General features: G+C 41.8%; 1 protein-coding gene across 6 annotated transcripts in view; it reads left to right on the top strand.

Moving 5' to 3' along the window:
* The window catches only part of LOC116693449 (C-myc promoter-binding protein), a 77,821-nt gene that overhangs the window by 44,081 nt on the left and 12,869 nt on the right, over positions 1–20,871 (top strand). The window contains exons 14-28 of one of the 6 annotated variants that reach the window (XM_032522442.1): positions 554–592; positions 5,266–5,399; positions 6,512–6,644; positions 6,951–7,157; positions 7,901–8,029; positions 10,745–10,886; positions 13,012–13,128; positions 13,414–13,506; positions 14,761–14,880; positions 15,139–15,288; positions 15,888–17,065; positions 17,781–17,985; positions 18,465–18,568; positions 19,525–19,700; positions 20,071–20,238. In XM_032522442.1, the coding sequence (XP_032378333.1) occupies positions 554–592; positions 5,266–5,399; positions 6,512–6,644; positions 6,951–7,157; positions 7,901–8,029; positions 10,745–10,886; positions 13,012–13,128; positions 13,414–13,506; positions 14,761–14,880; positions 15,139–15,288; positions 15,888–17,065; positions 17,781–17,985; positions 18,465–18,568; positions 19,525–19,700; positions 20,071–20,238 (3,095 nt within the window). The remainder of the gene's footprint in view (positions 1–553; positions 593–5,265; positions 5,400–6,511; positions 6,645–6,950; positions 7,158–7,900; positions 8,030–10,744; positions 10,887–13,011; positions 13,129–13,413; positions 13,507–14,760; positions 14,881–15,138; positions 15,289–15,887; positions 17,066–17,780; positions 17,986–18,464; positions 18,569–19,524; positions 19,701–20,070; positions 20,239–20,871) is intronic. The other 5 variants (XM_032522451.1, XM_032522459.1, XM_032522466.1 and 2 more) reach the window with 5 other exon arrangements.

The raw sequence follows: 20,871 nt of genomic DNA, 5'->3' as shown, positions 1-20,871 counted from the left end.
CATTCATCCAATGATGTAAAGTTGTTTAGTAATCTGATATCATTTTAAAAAAACTAACAAAAAAAAACTGATCTCAGCTGGTATTCTGTCTATAAGGAAGTGCAATGGAAATTTCAGTTGTGTGTGTGTATATATGTGAGTGTATATATATATATATATATATATATATATATATATATATATATATATATATATATATATTCTGCATGCTATTATGTTATGTTTGTACTTTTGTTTGTCTGTAAGTGTGCTTCCAAGTAGGCTACCAGATATTTATGTGTTCATTTAGATGCAGTGGAATTTTGCAAACATGTACAAAAAAAGCCTTTCTCGTTTTCCTCTTTGGCCATTTCTGATAATTTTACACTCATCTCAGTCTTCTGTCTTTTGGAGTGGTTCTACTTTCTATCCAGGCCTCTTTGTGCTCCTCTTATTGTAGTATTAGTTGTTTACACTCTTTTGTGTAACTTCACCTATGTTTAGCCAAACTTCTCCCTTTCCAATTTCTTGTGTTTTTCTTTCTTTCTCCCTTTCTGCCTCTGTTTGCGAGCAGCTCTACAGTTCAGAGCGGAGTGCAGACAAAGGAGGCAAGGTAAGTCTATTGTTATTTAGTTTTTGATTCTCCCCTGTCGTGGGTACATTTTCTTTTCAGATGGGGGATTTGTGCATGTTGCATGGTCCCAGCAAACCACTAAATTACTTGAGATCCAAATAGTTTGGACAGAAAACCGTGTTTGTCTCCTAGACTCATAGAAGCAAGTAGCATGCCTTTAGAGAACTCTCAACCCCCGCAGCTTTAATGTAATTTTTCACCAGTGTTTGATACAAATGATCCAAACTTTATTACATTCTTAGAATCTTTCCATATTTAGTGAATATTGGAATAAGTTTTTTGTCTACATCAAATTTGTTGCAACAGTGATTTGTCCTGAGACGGTGAAAGTACAGTTTCACAGAAAATCCATGTGCACAGTTTTCTGCCCAAATTGTTTCATGACTCAAGAGAGTTAGAGCTTTTAAAGCTCCAGTAGTTTCTGAAGTGCTAACTGAGCTGGAAGCGTTTTTTTTTTTTTTTTCTTTTTTGCATCCCCTCTGCTCGTTTCCTTCACTGTGACAATACGAAGACCCATGGAGAGGCTGTCAGTGAATCGTCTGTGCTTCACTGGCAGCATTTTGCGTAGTGTGACCCCATTTGCTCAGGGTAGTGTTCCTCTATCAGACTTAGTGTATGCTGAAGGTTACATTTTGTGTTTGCAGTCTTAAAGTCCACGCTGTCTCTCGATTCCCCAATCAAGTCTGTGGGTCACTGGTTCTTGCAGGTGACATTTGTAATAGACTCTGAAATAGACTTGGCTGTCCTTGGTTGACTTGTGTGCGTGCGTGTGCGTGTGCGTGTGTGTGTGTGTGTGTGTGCGCGTGTGTGCGTGCGTGTGCGTGTGTGCGTGTGTGTGCGTGTGTGCTGGCTGAAATTGTGACATAGTGGAAGGTGAATCAAGAGGCCAGTATCCACGGCATTCCCTGCGGGTTGGCCCGGCTCTCCTCGTCCTCCCTGTGTGTCAGCTCCACGGGCGATTAGCCCCAGACTGTCTTTCTGCACTGTGGCCCCTCACACACACCCACTGCACACTCTACTACACACAAACACACACACACACACAGCCGGCACAAACAGAAAGACAAGGTTAAAGCGCATTGACCCCTGAGGAAAAGTACCTCACTGCTACAACAGAACACATTAAATCCAGCAGCAAAACAAAAGTCAGATTAATCACTCAAATCAAATACAATTACATACATTTAAAGCTGTAGAAATGCAAACCCTAAAAATATTAAGATGGAATAACTATTTATTTTTAAAATTTATTTTACATATACATTATAGGTATACCTACAGTTTGCCTCTATTTGATGCCATATCAGAGTCTGGTAGTGTACATATAAAGGAGTAGTTTGACATCCTGGGAAGAGTTGGATGAGAGTTGATAGTTAGATGATAAGATCAAAATTATTTTCATGTCTGTAGGGTAAATATGTAGCTGGCCGGCTAATTTAGCTTAGCATAAAGACTGGTAACAGGGAAACGGCTAGCCTGACACTGTGCACATGTAACAAAATCTGTAAAACGATGAATTCCTGGATTCACGGGGGGTTGTCGACTAGACTATTCCTTGGCTGGGAACAGTGACTTTCTGGAGCATTAGAAGTGTTGGTTAGTGGATATTGTGAACCATTTTCCTAAACCCTGGCAGTACTGTAGATGGTTTGACTTAATATATTAGGGAGAAGTGTGGATAACTTAAAGGTATAGCTGAAGGGCACATGGATGGCTCGGTTGGTAGAGCGGCTGCCCATATGTGGAGGTTTTCTCCTCGACGCAGCGGGCCAGGGTTCAACTCTGGCCTGCGGCCCTTTGCTGCATGTGACATAAACAAGACGTTCCTGTCTATGTTTTTTTTTTTTTTCCCATGTCTGTACCGACAGCAGGCCTGCTTGTCAGACAGATTGCTTCTTCATCATCACAGTTGTCACTGTGGAGCAACAAAAATACAAATAAAATAAAACTCCTTGCTTAGATATACACAGGTATAAAAGACATATTTGTGAGTGTGAGGGGGGCTTCAGAACTCTGTTATATGTCTACATTGGAATTAGTTTGATAGTTTATTTGACATTATGAAAAGGAAACAAGAGAGCAGATAAAAGACAAGAGAAATAATGAGCCTAAAAACAGACACTTCATATGATCCCAGTCAGACCAGGGAAAACCATCCGGTTAGCGCCGCTTAAATGGCCCAATTTTGTGTCCAGTTGTGTTCTTTAACCACCCCAATGTAGCACAAGTAGACTTTGTGTTTCACAATTGTGGTTTTCCGTCAGATTGTTTATAGATCTCGCCATTTCCAACCATACTTGAAGGCAGCTTCACAGCAGGCCTGCACAATTCGGGGAAAAATAAGATACACGATTTTTTTTTTTAGCTTGGAATAGATATCACGATTCTCAGCCATGATGTTTTTCTCACAAAGTGTAATGTTTGTTGCACACATGAACCATGGCAAAACAAAACAAATTGGCAGTACCAAACAGATTTCTTTTTGGCACCTATAACACATTGCACATCACCACAATCCTGTAAACATAGAGGCGTCAATGAAGAGAAGGGAGTGCATTGCAGCTGGGAGTACTTTAAAACCTATTCTATACAGTCTGTTTGAAAAACTCACGGAAGAAAGTAGTAGCGTTTGTGATACAGTCGGCTCCTAAAATTAAATGAGAATCAAAGTCATTTAAAAATAAAAAATCACAGTTAAATAAAAATTAAATCGTGAACAGGGTGAATTGAGATTGCGATTTTTTTAAGGATTAATCATGCAATCCTACTTCACGGAGAAAGAGAGGAAAAAGAGGGGGACACAGAGGGACTGTGTTTGGGCTTTGTTGTTGGAGGAAGACATTCAGCTGTCACACAAACTCCCGGGCAGTTAAGGGCTTGTGTTTAGCCTCATAGTTTTTTTTCTTGTGGCAGCGATTGAGACAGTGATGTTTCCTGTTTACTCTATGGGTCTCCCAAACCGCTTCAAAAACTGTCAAGCCGATCGCCAGTTACATGATGGCCACCCCAGGCCAGAATGACGTTGGCTTGCCTTTCTCCAAAAGTTAAATCTGTTTCAAACTTTTGCAGCAGGCTGCTGTGGGGTTTTTTCAGCTCCTGTCTGCCACCCGTCTGTTTTACACTTAACAGCTTTGACTGAGGTTATTATCAAGCTTTAATCATTATCAGACCAACAAGACTGAATTATAAACTTTCAGCAAGTGCTTTACTTCCCTTCCTTCCGACCATGAATAAATTCGCTCACATTTGGATTTACTGCACATATTTTACTCCAGCCACGTAGGCAGAGCTGACAGATAAGACTTTTAGTTTTCTGAGGATATAAAAAATGAAGGGTCTCGAAGGGAAGCATCATGAATTGCGAAGTGCTTAGTGACAAGCCTTAAAGCTACAAGCGATGACATTATAGATGTCGTCCTTTGCGCTCACTGCATTTCATTTTGTCACATAGATGTGTTTTTTTTTTTTTTTCTGGCACCTTTTTAATAAAACCTGAGCACTTTCACACACCATTAAGCAGCAATAACCTGTTATCTTCTGGATGAGGGGTCACGACTGGAGACCTGCTGGTAGAAACTCATCTTTACAGTAATGTAAAGTTCCCACCGTGTTGATTGCTGACTCGTACCTGCCTTGTATCCAACTCACATGACTGACTGCAGGGGACTTAACTCATACAAGAGCCTTTACAGTAGATTGTATGCTACTGAAGAATGTCAGCATAGGTATATAGGTGATGAATCTGCAAAGTAAGTGATCGAATAAATGTAGAGAAATAACAAATACAATGATTGCCTCTGAATTGTAGTGAAGAAATTGAATTGTAGTTGTAGAAAATGTCCCTCAAAAGTACATTGCTTAAGGAGGTATTTTGCTGATTTAAAGACAACTGTGTTTCATGGCAGTGTGGTCAATGTATTTAGATAAAGGGTGTTTGGCTTCCCTCCCGGTGCCGGTTCATGGAGCTCCCCGGGGAGCAGGGCAGCGAGGGTGTCAAACTCTATCTGTAAACAGGGATATACATAGTGTTGCATAGGAAGGCAAAGTCTGCTTCAATAAATATTATATGTGCCATGTAATTTTACTTTACAGTGTATGCTACCTTCCTGCTTGGATTTATATTTGACAGTGATGGATAATATGGACATAATTAATGTAATGTAAATTTGTATAATTTGACTTGGCTTTGAACAAAATATTACACCGTAGATGACGATGGAGGAAGCCGGAGAACTGAATTATACAGGCTAGTTTTAGCTTTGTGTGTGTGTTGACAGTGGTGGGTTGCAGAGAGGTAGAGGGAGTATAGAAAAAATGAGAGAAAAGAAAGAAAAAGGGAAACTTGCTCACTTGGGAAATCTAGGTCACCTGCTGTCATCCTCCCTCTGCGCGCTCAGACGCTCGTTCCGTAGGAATCCTGCTATCAGGGTGACAGCTACAAAGCTGTTTTAAAATGATCCTCCAGTAAAAAACAACAACAACAAAACAGGTGAATCAGTCAGTGTTAGGTCCAAACCTCCCTATGCAAACACTGACATATTTATTACAAGGCATAATAAGCTACTCCCTATTCCCATCAGCTGTGATAGATGAAGGGTCACGGTACCACCACCCAAACATCTCTGTTTATGTCTGTGTGCTTTGTTCTGCAGGTGGACAGTGACAGGCCGGAGGAGGCCAGGCTGATAGAGATTGATGAATCTCAGCGCAGTGAGCACACGGTCTTCATCACGCCTCCAGAGCTGCCTCCTCTGCCTGAGGGGGAGGAATATCCACTCTGCTACAGGTAGTAAATCTACTTATGAATCCCACATTCATCTCAAATGGGAGACTACACGTTGATCTTAAGGTACTACTTACGTATTTCCATTTTTTGCTACTTTTTTGCTACTCCACTACATTTTGGAGGCAAATATTGTTCTTTTTAGTTCAGTACATTCATGTGATAGATTTAGTTAACTTTTCAGATTCAGGTTATTAACACAAAATGTAAATTAACTAAAAATATGATATATTTTTGTAGATTAAGCGACCCAGCAATATATGAAGTAATTAAAATTAGCTCCACCTTTACCAGCTGTTACATTAAAGTGATAGTCTCGAAGAGATTAAAAAATGTCTGTCAAATCAGGCAGAATAGGAATAATAACTATCAGAATAATCACTGATGACTTATAATATTTGGATGATAAACTGGATGTCTAGGGACGTAACTTTAGAGATCCTAACTTTAAAGAAACACACACACACACATACACACACACACACACACATATATATATATTTATATATATATATATAGATAAATATGTGCCTTACTGAATAATGAGCTCTTTTGGTGCTTTAAGTATATTTTGTATTGTTACTTTTTAGTATAAGTACATCTGAATACGTCTTCCACCATTTTTTTTTTTTTTACTTTCGTGTTTTTTTCTTGGCCATTTCTTATGTTTTGATAACATTTTTATGCTTTTGTAACATTTTGCATTATGTTATTGTGACGACCAGTAACATCCTGAGCCAAGTCGGTGTCTAATGCCAAACATTGCCGATGCTTTTCAATCAGAATGTCGAATTTGCAACGGCATACAGCAGGAGGAAAACTAAAATATCAGAATAACACATTGAGTTGAAAGTGGGTTAATGGATCAGCTGAATGAGGGCCAGCAGGAGTCCAGCTCCCTTAGTGGAACCAAAGACATGAACACTGCTGCTGGACTGCGTGGATCTGAAAATGTACTATTTGTATTCTGCAGTCGTGTTTTTTATGGACCCTACAACCTTGGAAGGAAACATTTTATGTTACATATTGCCAAAATGTATTTGTTTTCTATGCAGACATGGAAGAAAACATGTGCGTGCTGTCACTAATGTATACGTATGTATGTTCTTCCTCAGGTACGATGGTTTCCCAGTGTTAAGTCTTGACCTGTTTGACCCTGTGGACGGCCTGCGGACCCCCTCCTCCCGCCTCGCTGCCAGGCACAGCTGTCCCACCAGCCCTGCCCCCATGTTCAGACGCACCAAGCAGGTCAGCACAGCAGTAAATCAAATGACTCTCAAAATAAATGAGCCAAGACAATTACTCAGTTTTACAATTGACAATCAGCATACATCAATGACTGCCCTCATCAATCTGTCAATAAGGAAATGTGGTAGTAAAATGGATATGAATTTTTCAAAGGTGATGGGCTCAACTTCCAATCTAAAAGATTAGATTTCAGTCTGAGATTTAACTTTTACACAAACATTATCTCTAACTGGAAATCCCACCTATCATGGAGCCTGACTGGTGCATTAAAGAACTTCTTTTCCTCACCCTCCTCTTCATCCCCAGGAGATCAAAACAGCCCAGAAGATAGCTAAGAAATACTCGTCCATCCCCCAGATGTGGTCCAAGTGCCTGCTCCGTCACTGCTACGGCCTGTGGTTCATCTGTCTGCCAGCATACGTGAAGGTGTGTCACTCCAAGGTGCGGGCGCTTCGCACCGCCTACGACGTCCTCAGGAAGATGCAGGCAAAGAAACTGCAGCCCCCCGACGAGGTACATTAGCCATTTGATTACCATAGATTTTTATTATTCTTGTTACAATTACAGCAATGTGTTTTTTTTAGTTGTTTTTTTTAGATCAGCCAATTGTTTAAATTGAGCTATTGTTTCACACTAAAGTCCATTTTACAAATTACAGGGTCCAAAATTAGAATTGGAAATTACATTGTTGAATAATATGAATGAGGTTGTGAGGTTACCTAGGCTTTCTTCACTACAAACCACACCACAGACTCTCATCATTACAACACATCAGTGGATTGACCACATTGTGTTCTGCGTTAACTGGAGGCGGCATACAATGCATGGCTGTCAATTGTATCACATTGCTTTGATTGACCCTCACTGTCCACCGCTATGATTGTGCTTACTTTATCGAGCCGTGTACCACAGAGGAGAGTCTGCAAGTAAGAGGCGGCACATTCCTGGACTACATTAACCTAAAAGGAATAATTTAAAGTGGGTTGGAAGTACAACTAAGACAACATTTACAGAGAAGCGGCACTTCACAGATAAAGTGGTGAGGAGAGATTGGCTTGTTTATGACCGCAAAACCAGCACAATGAGCTGCAGCCTTTGGCGTAGGTACTTGACAAATATGACCTGCTTGTTTGTTTGTGTAAATATTTTATCCTGTGCAGTTTTATGGCCAGTAGAAAAAATAGTTGTCCGCTATATTTTTTTAGTTTACCAGTCATTGACAGATGGACCAAAACATGTATTTTGGTCTACAACAGGTCTGCTACCGGGTGCTGATGCAGCTGTGTGGACAGTATGGCCAACCCGTCCTGGCTGTCAGGGTCCTCTTTGAGATGAAGAAGGCCGGAGTCCACCCCAATGCCATCACCTACGGCTACTACAACAAGGTACAGTATATGCTTCTATTAATCATAACAAAGCCAGAAATGGTCCTGAATGCTTGATGTTTTGAAAGTGATGTTATCTAAATCTGCCAGTAAAAGCAGCTTATTTTCAAAAAAAGTGGCCTTGGATTTAACGGGCGAAACTCACCAATACTTACCCAGTGCAGTGTCTCACATAGGCGCAAATATAAATATATTAGCACTGGGACTCCCAAGTGCTGTACTGTCGTCCTGGGTGTGGTGTCCAGATGTGTTCCGAATATTCTGCGGATTATGTGCAACAAAAGTTTGACTAACTTGGGAACACACCCAGGAACCCTGTCCAGTGGGATACCTAGTCCCTTTTCCATCAGCTGTGATGGATGAAGATGCAGACTTAGTCGGAGCAATAAAACACAATGTGCATGAAGAGTGAATAAGGTGAATTAGCTACTGTACACATTGTATTATTATGACAGGCTATACATGGAAAAAAAATAAGGAGTACATCAGAACTTATGTCTTAGTAGATTTCATATCAGATGTTATAAAAATAAGTCAAAGATTGATTAAGTCCATATTAAAGTGTAGAGAAATACAAATTACTTTTGGGATATTTTAAATAAGTATTGTTGTTATAAAGGACATGACATAACTGTCAAGGAAATCATAACCGTCAAGTAAAATGACCTCTAAAAACTGTGCAGTATCTCAAAAAGTGAAAGACCTCAGTAAAACGGCATTATATTTCATAAAGCAGACTGCAGCCAAGATGTCAATTGTTTATTCATGATTCACATCAGTCGCATAAATGATTGCATCTAAATTATTACACCGCTGTGCTCAGTTGCTCCATCACAATTTATTTCTCTCTGCTTGGCGCTTCATCATGGTAACGTCTCTGCAGACACTCGGCTCGCAGATGAAAAGAAACATCGGTGACGTTTGCAGTCCTCCCCCCACGGTTGTACACCGTCATGTGCGATCATTCCCAGGTGTCAGGAGGAAGAACCGTGGCTCTGCTATCATCGCAACCTGTCCCTGATCTAGCAATCTGGGTAGCAAAAAAAGTAAATTGGCTTATGTGGGAGCAGGCTGTCAGGAGATGAGGCCTCAGTAAAGGTTACCCCGTTGTGTTTTGAATTCCTCAGAAGATCTTATTTCATCTTAGAAATAAAAGGCTTGGAGATACAAGGTGGCAGACTCCTCTACAGACACAAACAGTGTCCACTGTAGCTGCTGCAGCAGACAGTTGCGAGTGTGTGTCCCCTCTGTCCACGTAAGAGAAGGTGGGAAGAGGTTTTCTTTGTGTATATTCACTTATCTATTCATTAAACCCAGATGGCCTTCAGTTGCACACAAAATGAGACTGGTTATTTTTGGTGTTATCTTTAAGATATAAAACACTAAATAAGTAAGGAAGAAACAGCTAAATCAGAAATAATCAGTAACTCAATTAAACCAAATTGTTAGAGTATAGAACATAAAAACTGTATTTAAGAAAGTGGTATTGAAATAACCTTGACGCTCCTCTGTAAAAGGATCTTTATGCCAAAGCCATCCCTGTTTTCTGTAGTGATCAGTGTCTGCAGTTTAAATATAACAGCGCTCCAGGTAAAGCACAGTGTGATTACAATATTCAATTTAAGTTCATTTCCAAAACAGTACTGTTAAGTCTCTTATTTGTCAGGGTAGCTCTCAGGCTTCCTCCATCAATGGTCATACAAATATGAAATAAAAAGAGAAAGCATACAATCTTAAACTTTGTTTTTTGTAGATGAAACAACATCAATTTTATTAGTTTTGCACAGAGCCAGGCTAGCTGTTTCCTGCTGTTTCCAGTCTTTATGCTAAGCTAAGCTAACCACCTGCTGGCTGTAGCATCATATTTAACAGACAGATGTGAAAGTGATCTTAACCTTCTTATCTAACTCTCAGCAAGAAAGTGAATCAGCACATTTTGTCATGAATACTTGTCATGAATACTTGTTTTTGACCTTTAATAGGAAAAACAAGTATTCACTGCATTTACAGTCCTCTCTCAAACTCTAAGATTGACTGTGGCCAGATCGCTGTGCTTTAGTTGTCTTAGCATTGCTATTAACACCTGCAGGAGAGCAGCCTCATTTCACCTGACCTAAATCCTGAGAGCCTTGGCACAGGAGCAGCCGGCATAATAAACCCAGTTCTGCTCAGTGGCATAGCAATCATGTTTTCTCTCAGGCGGCTTCTGAAGTGTATTTTAGGAGCAGACAGAGACTGTCGAACGTGACTTGGCCACCAACACCTGAAGTGCCTTTCCTTTTGCTTTTCTGATGTCGAAAGTGACTGTGGAGCAAACACTGCTGCTGTTAATGCCTTGAAAATGAAAAATGAATTCAAGATTATTTTTGAAAGGAACAGGGATTGGGTCAGTTTTAGTTCCCTCACTTGACAATGTTGAAAGTGAATGAATCAAGGTAGAGCTGCACTTCGCATGATATTCTCGCAGTATTCAGACCCTTCATGTTCAGTGATCTATTTAATAGATGAATATAAGAACATTTCATGGTGGAAGGTATTTGAAACAGAAAAAAAAAGATCCATATACTTAATAATTTGAATTAATAATGAATTACTCCCACACAGCTACAACAAAAATCTGATCAGAGACTTTTAAATAATTTTTTATATCTTGTTTCTACTTCTGATATTTCCCCTCCGCTCCACCTCTGCGGTCTCTCTCCTCCTCGTGTCCAGGCGGTGTTGGAGAGCACGTGGCCCTCCAGCACCAGAGGCGGTTACTTCCTGTGGATGAAGCTGAGAAATGTCGTCCTGGGCGTGGCACAGTTCAAACAGGTGCTACGGCGACACGCTCCCCTCACACAGAGCCCTCTGTCAGGTAACTGTAACGCTCAGCATGTCTGAGAAAAAGGAACCTTGTTGCTGTCTCACTAAACGGTTGTGCACAGACCTGCAGTGATCCTGAAAACTATCTAATATCCAAATAACCTGACTTTTTGCGTTATTTAATGCACACAGTTTAATTTTCTTTGTGGTCAGAACCAGCGTTAAAGAGAAATGTGACAGTTTGCTTTAGATGTTACAAACCTTTAGTAGAAACTGCATTCAGACCCAGAGCAATTCTGAACACACTGACAGATCAGAATCAGTTGGTAGTACAATAAAAGGACGGTAGAAATCATTTACACACTCAAAAAAAGTTTTGTGAAAAGTGATTTTACTTAATTGCGTTGATGTATGTGGTTTGTTCATTTCATTTTGCCTATCTATATGTGGACAAAGATATAAACAAATCCCAGTGCCTTAATTTAGTTTGTTTTTAGAACCTAAAAATAGCTGAATATTTCATTCCAGATTGTAGTTTGTTCTCAGTTTATTTATTCTTTCCAGCCAAACATGTGGACTACCTGCTATCAAATGCCAAGATTTGTCATTATAGCCATAATTACTTACAATTAGGTTTTCTTTTTTTCTTTTTTGTAGCTCAAAAAGGTTTGAACTCTGATAAAAACCTTGTAAATGAAGACAATTTTGAGTTTGAATGGTATCATTCAGTGTTGGCAATAACAATGGAAACACTTTAGAACTTTGCATTCATGGTGTAGGTCAAAACTTTAAATTTTAACTATAACAAACTTGTGAGTGAAAGATTCTGAGTAATGTTACAGATGAAAAAAATGTGTGTGATATAAACAAATCAGGCTAGTGCCATATAATCAAATTGGACGAAGATCCGAGACTTACAGAACAAATTAAAGATCCCGAACAGTACATGGTGATCCTATCTATTGTACATAAAATCACCATGTACAATACATGGTAACAACCCCCCCCCCCCCCCCCCCCCCCCCCCCCCCCCCCCCCCCACCCCCCCCTCCCCCTCCAACCTTACTAAAATTCTAATTTGGCAGTCGTAATAAAGGATTATTTCAACACGTGCGGTTTAACCCCCCTGCATGCCAGTAAACACCTGGACACTCCGGTGCATGCTAATCCCATGCATGCTAATCCCTGCTTTAAATGAAAAATCCTCCGTTGCCAGTCGTAAGCATTGTGTTCTTAAATGCTCCTCAGTTTGAGGGAGACAAAGGTTCCTGTGAAACACACTTCTACACAAACACACCACTAAGAGACAGAAGCCACTCTCTCACTCCGCTCCCCCACACATCATACATATTATGCTTTTATAGTGACACAAAAGGTGAACGTCTCTCACTTTACGTTTTCTTTCCTACATTTCCTAACACGATTCCTGAAAATAACCATGTCATTTGGTGTATTGTAGGGGAAGTAGATGTAATGCTCTGCATGAGTTATTTGAGTTTGTAAAATATTGACTTAAAAAACACTTTTTTAAACCCAAGTAAATATTCATGTATTATTTGTAACGTATTCTCCATATACTGTATATTAAATGATTACTATGCACTCTTGTAGACAAATTTCACATTTGGGCACGTTCATCTCACCTGCTGGACACCGACAAAAAGACTCTCTAGTTTATGGTCGGAGTTTGTTGCTGTGTAAAAATTGACTCCAGGTCTTTTTTTTCACTATACTTACAGTAGTTCCAGTTTACATTTAAATGTTTCTAAGAATATAGAGTTGTAAAAAAAGAAATAAATGTTAGGAAACAATAGGACCCGTAAATAAAGTAAATCATTTATCTGGTGAAATGTACAGTATATAAAACAGTATTTATATGAAAAATTAGGTATTTTGAAGACAATAATTAACATTATGTATGAAGTACTTTTAAGCTTTTAAACAATTATTTCTTTCATGATGGTTCAACTGGATTCATATCAAATTATAGAAGCGAGACGCATTTGTGTTTCTTCGTGACGTTAACAACCCCGTAAAAGACAGACTCAATGGGACAGTTCTTGTCATCTGCTTATCAACACCTAAAAACATATATTTAAGATGATTACAAAAACAAACCGTTGTGGAGCAAAAATGGCGCCTGGCTTCCTTTTTAACGGCTTGTTGTCTTTGGGCAGATGGCAGTGACCTGGACGCTCTGAGTCACGGCAGCCTGGATAGCTCTGCCGACACTAACCTGGCCGAGCAGGGCCCCTTCGCCAAAGTAGACCCCACTGACGATAGATCTAGCACAGGTACACTCAACAAGGCTGCTGCTTGACTCAGTCTTTCACATGCAGCCATCTTGTTCTACATCTTTTTCTTCTCTCGCAGTGACATTTTTTTTTTAATCCTCCTTCCTTCATTTGTCCCACTCACTGACCATCCTCCTTCCCTCTGCTGCCTGTTTTTCCACCTTCCTTCCGTCCCCGTTGTCCATCCATGTCTGTCCCGGGTTTTGCGGCTGTGGTTTCTGCTGTGCTCTGTCCCTTAACCCTGCCCTTCACTCTGGCCCCTGCCTGTGTTGCCCTTGCATGCAGTCGGCCGTGAGGGCGGCGGCGTGGGCGCCAGGGCCCCGGTGGCCCACTCACACTGGGGGGGCTCTGAGCTCAGAGAAGCCACCCTCCACCCAGGTAATCCTCTCTGTCGGTCTGCATGTCTGTCTCTTTGTCTCATCTCACCTGAGCTGCAACGTTTTTTCCAACGTCTTCTTCAGCCCATTCATTGTCACTCTTTTCACTCTTTTCTGCCTCTGTGGTGTCTCGCCTCCTCGTTTTGTCCTCCTTTGTGTCATCTCTCTATCCGCAACATCACAGTCTGCTGCTCCTCTCTTCCTCATCTCTCTTTTTTCTCCCAACTCCTCGCTATACCACGGAGTGATTTGTCATTGTCAATTATGGCGAGTAACTACCCAGAGGCCCATTCTTTTTGAAAAAGATATTTGAATCACGGCGATGGCACCTCGGCAGGAGACTTCGCCAGGAAGACTGAGAGGGAACCACTGCTCACAGCTCAGCAGGAGGGAAGGGCCGCAACATGCAGATCATTGATTATTACAGTCCTGAAATTAGTTTTGTCTCTCGCTATCAGTTGCGAGTCGCTCCATACTGTTTTAAAGCCAAGCTGTGCAGCCTCATGCTTTATTTAGAGATGAATGCTCATGGCAAAGATGAAAGAGGAGTCCAAATCATCAGACAGCTAGTTGCCTGGAGACACGGGAAAGTTTTAGAGACAGATGGAAGAGTTGGCCACAAATGACGGCAGGGTGTTTTTCTCCCAAGAACGTCAAGTCTTAACAGTTAAATTCATTAGCAGCAGTTAGTGTTCTTTACAGAACTGCAGATCTCTGCATGCCCTGAGGAGGAGTCTTTATATCCAGCAGAGCACAACGGCTTTTTCCTCTCCCTTCTCTGCAACGGGGATGTGCCTCCCAGAAAAGCGGAGATGTAAGGGAAGCTTTACTTTATATGCAAGAAAAAGTGGTATTGTATTCGAAATTTCCCTAACCTAACTGATATTGATTCAAATCATTTAAAATATAATCGACTTGGGACGTTGTGAATCAGTTCGGGAGATTAATGGCGATACCCAGCCCTATTTTCTCGATGTATGTTTTATTTACTTCTCCCTTCTTCACATTTCAAACATCCAAAAAGCTTTCCATTTTGGTTGTTTTCAGTAGCTACTGTGAAAACCAAGGGCCCTCAAACCTGAATCAGTAATAGGAGAGGCGTCACATACAGTGTTGTTAAATGTGCAGCTATTTTGAGAGAAGTTACCGTCTTGAAAATGCGTTGTGTTGCGTAATTCTGTGATCTTGTGGTTTAATATCAGAGACTGTTGTGTCCTTGGTACCTAATGTATGTGTCTTTCTCTCTGTTCTCAAGGGGATCAATCAGATTTGGGTTATAACTCGCTGTCCAAAGAGGAGGTTCGGCGAGGAGACCCCAATGCTCAGGACGCCGTCCCTGACAAAGATGACAAGAAGGAGAGCGACTGCAGCTCCTGTCAGTAGTCTGTCTGATCTCATATCAGCTGATATTTCTGTCTACTGTACATTTGGATGAAAAAATGATAAGCTGGTAGCCACACGGGATTCCCCCTTGCTCTGCCTTGATCGTTCTCCTCCAGAGATGATTCATTCTTTTTGTTTTGTTTTTTTCAACATCAAAGCATTGTAGTTGTGTGTTGTCTTTCAATGGATTTATTTTTAAAGAACAGTGGCGTGTTTCAAAAAAAAATAATTGTAATTTCTGTGTTTGCAGTGTCAGAGACAGAGAGTGCCAAGGGGAGTAAAGACTGCCTCCCTCAGCTGGACATGGAGCTCCATTCCTCCTTCCAACCCCGCGGTATTGTTCGCAGCAGCTATCCATATAACGATTCATCCTGTAAACCCAAGAGCTCCACCAGCGAAGGTGAAGAAGAGAACTTAAGTAGATTAAATAGTTTTGCAAAGTGGGTGGAATGCTGGTAACTGTTTCCCTCCCCAGTAAATCCCCCGTTCAAACTTTTCCTTAAATGATATCCTTAAATAATTTGCAGATACAGTAGATTTCTGTCATGGGCATCAGTTTTTAATTATTTCAATACCCATGAGCCTCAGCTGCTGTTGGAGAAGAAGCCAGAGGAAGGAATCAGATCTGTAGTATATTAAGAACACTTTGCTCTTTTTCAGAATTTGAAAAGTGGTAAGATTTCAACTGCTGAATTATCTTATCTCCGCAAAGCATAATCTTTGCAGCCTATGCAACCAAATTTTGAGCTCAGTGTTGTAAGTGTTTCTTACTGGATGTTACTTAGTCTTAGTTTACATAAGTACACAGATGTGTGCCTTTGATTTATCAGGAGAATGTCATGTCCATCCAAGCCTTGAAGTGCCCTCCAACAGTCAGTCACCTAACATTGTCTATGCAGAAAATGAACAGGACCTTTACTTCTGGAACCCCAAACAACTCCTCCATCTTTGTAACACTGTTGCTTACTCATGCCACTTCTTCCCCTCCCTGTCTCTCAGGGCACGTTGCAGGTCTCCTCTTCACTTCTTCCCTGGAGGAGATCGGTGAGGTCCATGCCAACAGTTTGCTCAGGAGACATAAGAGTGCTCTGGAGGAGGTGGTGGGCAGCGCCAGCAGCGGCTCAGCTCTGGACTGGCAGGGCGTGAGGGCCTGCCGGCTGAGCGGCGACACGGTGGGCAGCGGCAGCAGTGGCACCACTGTCCTTGGCCTGGGTATGAGCCGGGGCGAAACCGACCCAGATAAGATTGCGGGACACCTGGGCGCGGATGTCAAAATTCTCTCTTGTGCCAACTTCACTAAGAGTAGGAGGCCTCGTTCGCTGGCTCTGGGTGGGTTAGAGGGGGCAGGTGCTGCCAGATGTTGTGACCACAGGGAGGAGGAAGAGGAGATGGAGGGGCAGGACTCCAGTGATGAGGACAGAAGTAATACAGAAGCCATTTTTGATTTGGAGGACATAGATTTAGACAAGCCTGCCACAGGTGCTGGCTTCAGTTCCCACAAATCCAACAAATATAATAAGAAACCTGTCGAGCGCAGCGTCAGCTACAGTGGAATGAGCATGGTGAAGCGCACAGACATACAGACGGGCTACGACCCTCTATCCCTGCTGGCTGCAGAGTCACAGTCCGAGCAGCCGACTGAGGACCCAGACGGGGACGAGGACAGCACACCGAGCGCCCGTAGAGACCTGGCTAGAGAGATCGAGCTCTACATGAACCACATGGGCAGCCCGCTGAGCAGCCGTGCACCCAGTCTAGACCTGCAGGACCCGGCCAGCCCCCTCCTCTTCCTCCACCCCTCCTCACTCTCAGCCCCCCGCAGAGCCAGCTTGCCCTACAACTCCCCCTTCAGGACCACCGGAGTACCCCGCTCCCGCACGTTCCACCCGCCCTCTCCCTCCCAGCCCATCGCACGCCAGCGTCTATTGTCATCACCTTCCTGTCGCAGCTCAAGCACCACCCCCAGCGCCAGCCCTCGACCCAGCCCTTACAGGGAGAGGACAGACAGGATGAGCCTGGCGTCACCTTCGCCTTCCTCATCCTCTTTCGCTCTGGACACTCTCCTCACACCAACGCTTGATGTATTCAAGACCAGCATGTTCTCGGCTGGGAAGGGCGTGGCAGAGAAGGCAAGCCGCTGGTACTCCCGTCTCGCCACATACACCACGCCTACTAAGGTACGGAGTCTTGTTGTCAACCTTCACTTATTGTTGTGTGGAAATGATTGAAAATAGAGATTGCTTTTAAAAGGGATTAATTACCCAACGCTTGGTTTTAGTTTCTGTAGATATTTTGATATAATACAGAAAACGTACCAATGTAAACCAGTGGCTGCCTGGATTAGGAAAAAAATCAACATCCCAGGGTCAATGACCCTGTTTTTAGGCCCCAGTATTTTTTTCAGATCACTTAGATCGATTTGTTATGCAAGTCTGACATGTGGATCTTTTATTGTTGTTATCTTCTGTTTTTAGCGCACAAAGAGGTCGAAATAAACCTATAAGACACTGTTGGCACTGTATTTTAGCACTGTATCTGTTTCTGTGGCATTCAGTATTAAGCTCTCATATAAACAGCAGTCCAAGATGAGCCTAAAGTGGGAGTGCTGCTGCCATCTTGTGGCTTTTTGAGTGTCAGTGACACTGTTTTCCCTGTGGATGGTGTATAAAAGCCTCAATTGACCAACTATCTATGATAAACTGTCTGATAAACTAAAATTTAGTTTGGAGATGTGGCGACATGACTGTGTGACTTAATCTGCAGGACAGTTTGTTGGTTTTCTTTCTAGTGTTTGTATATAATACTTCTAGATTTGAATTTTTTCCCCTAAAATATATTAAGTATTTTATTTGTGCTTCATGTCACCTGCCCGGCTCTCCTCTGTTAATCCAGGACGGTCACAGTGACCGTGTGAGTGTGTCCTCCCTCGGTGTTGGAGATCCGGACCGCTCCTCCCTGCTGGATGAGGAGGACTGTGGGCAGTCAGAGGGCTCCGTGATCTCTCCACAGAGGAATGGCCCTGCAGGACCCCGCAGGAGCCCCAGACGCAGCCCCTCTGCAGGCTCCAGCCTTGGGAAGCCCACATCTCTGCCCCCTGGTAACAAAATGGCCACACATTCTTACATCACTGATAGAGCCGAAAGATCATTATATAGACAGCTTTTCTTGTTAGTTTCTAATATGATCAAATGCCAAAACAGTGGCAAACGATGGAGAAACGGGTCACTGAGCAAACCGCTCAGTGACCCGTTTCTCCAAATTAAATGATTATTTGAATGTTGTCCCTCTCGATTCGATATTCATTCTTTATCAACATATTTGCCTCATGCTTAATGTCAAACAATGAGTCACGTAGACAAAAAATGCAATACAGGTTAAATGAAACACTTAATATATAGGCAAAAAAGCACAACACATATTTCCCACTTTCCCCAGAACAATTTACAGTAGACACGTCAACAGAAGAAGTGGCATGAAAATGTTGGTTATGTTGTCACAGATGATGGCAAAATGTGAAATATACGTTGACTCGTTCTGTATCGTGACATATTCTGATCATCCTTCAAACTCCTGCAGGATGTGTCCTCTCGCCTCCCGGCTTCCCTCTGCCGGACAAGTCGGACCTCGGCTCTTCACGCTACACCAGCAACACCAGCATCTTCAACAACTACGCCATGGAGGTAAAACTACAAAGTAGAAGAGTAGAATTCAGCAGTTGGAACATAGTAGTTAAATACTGTTAAAGTCGGGAAAGCAGAAATAATGGTTTGGACAAAATATTTTAATGTACAAATATATTTTAACCAAATATCTTTATGGAAAGCTTGAATTAAAGTGTTTCCTGCATTTACTCTGGATTTTTGCAAAATATATAATATATAATATGTTGAGTTTTTTCACTGTGCTTGCAGCCAACTTTCAGAAAGTGAGCATTTTGCAACTAAGACTTTTCTCTGCACTTATTTGTCCCTGTGTGACTGCTGGCGGGAATGAACTCTTTGATGGTATTCACTTTGTGTTAATAGTTTTAATTTGTTATAACTTTCAGGAATGGTAAACTGCTTTGCAAGCTAATCATAAGGGTCCTGCTTCAGCAGACTATTTCATTACATTGGTATTCACTGACTACAGCAGTTTAAACCTACAGTATAATGAACCTGAGGGCATGCAGCAAGACGTATTTATCCAGTCTGGGACATACCATAGTACTAATAAAGTAAAAATAACTGTAACAGCTTTTAAAGTTGCTTTACAGGCAATACAAATAACTGAAAAGAGAAATCAGGCCAATTACCAAAGCTGGTCAGTCTCACACCATGTTGCCTGAGCTCTCACAGTTGCGCTGGGTAATGGTTGCTGATAGCCAGACTCTCATTGGCTAGCTGTTAGCCAATCAGAGTTGAATTTGAAGGAGAACTGGCACAAATCGAGCTCAATCTTCCTGCAGGCTTTCTATACCACGCTAGAATGGCTTGAAACAAGGTAACCAAGGTAACCAAGGCATTTTTTCCACAATCAATGTTACAGAGTCCATGGTAGAGCTTCAGACATTACCACAAAGTAATGAAATCCGTCTGTCCGTCTGTCTGTCTGTCTGTCTGTCTGTCTGTCTGTCTGTCTGTGCCTGTGTTTCCAGCTGCTGATCTCCAGCTGTTCTCGCTGTAAGACGTGCGACTGCCTCGTGTACGATGAGGAGATCATGGCTGGCTGGACAGCGGACGACTCCAACCTGAACACCACCTGCCCCTTCTGTGGAAACCCCTTCCTGCCCTTCCTCAATGTGGAGATCAGGGACATGCGAGGACCCGGCAGGTAGGTCATTTCATTTTCATTTTTTCTATCCACAGATTTTTTTTTTTTAAATGTTGCTCAAACTAGATTGGTGCAAAACTGGCTTTTAACCAGTAAAAAGAACAAATACAGAAAATCTCTGAGATGATGGTTATTTTGTTTATATACCTCATAGTAAAAAGTTAACTGAGAAAATGAAAAGTTGAATGAGAAAGTAGGTTTTCCTGATTTGTAAAAATTAGGCTTTCAATCTCAGTAAGATGCATTTGTCTCCTTATTAATTTCTGAACCCTGCAGTTTGATAAACCAGTCATCTCATAAAATAAATTACCTGGCAGAAAATAAACTTACAGTACATCAAACTTGAATTTCCCTCTTCTCCTCTCCACAGGCTTTTCCTGAAAGGCAGCCCGTCGGTGGACGAGGCGATGACCTCATCATACTCTGCCTCCACAGGTTTGGACACGGGGACGTCCACCCTGTCCACCCCCTGTCCTACAACAGCTGTCTTCCCTCCCTCCCCTGGGATTGCTGTCCAGGAGTGCTCGGGGAGTGAATGGTACTCACTGTTACTCAATGCCTTCTTTTAATTCTTTTAAATTTTTAAATTTTTTTAATGCTGTTCTTTAAATGTTCTTCTTTTGGTTTATACAATAAATAATCTTTAGTTAAATGAGGCAAAGAGGGCGATACAGTCAGCGCAAATATTAGCAGATTTTCCGCATAGTAAAATTTTATTTTTTTTGTTTAATTGTTTTTTTTTATAAAACTCAAACCGATAAATTCAGCAGATTTTCATTCTGGATCACCACTGAAAACTGTATCAGAAATCTGCAGATTCCGTTTGGGTCCGTTTATTAGAGATAAACCATATTGAAATGCTATAAGACGAGCAAGATTGTTAATCGACTGAAACTGGAACAGTATCTTTTCCAAGCTCATTTTCTATTCAGTTTCCAGTTAGTCTGATTTCACAATGCTGTTGGAGTAGGGGCCTATTGGAGCTGCATCCACATGCTCCCCCATCTGCATGGGATGTGAGATGATCTGCAGCACCTGGTCCTTACAAAACTCTGTTTGTTCTCTCTGCAAAGAGTCGTAAAGACTGCAGAGAGGATTATTAGAACACAACTTCCCTCCATGGACACAATCTACACAAAGCGCTGCCAGAAAAGAGCAGAGAGAATTATTA

Source organism: Etheostoma spectabile, chromosome 1, assembly GCF_008692095.1.
Source record: "Etheostoma spectabile isolate EspeVRDwgs_2016 chromosome 1, UIUC_Espe_1.0, whole genome shotgun sequence".
Classification (NCBI taxonomy): Eukaryota; Metazoa; Chordata; class Actinopteri; order Perciformes; family Percidae; genus Etheostoma; species Etheostoma spectabile.
The sequence above is the reverse complement of the archived record's forward strand: the minus strand, read 5'-3'. Positions and strand labels throughout refer to the sequence as shown.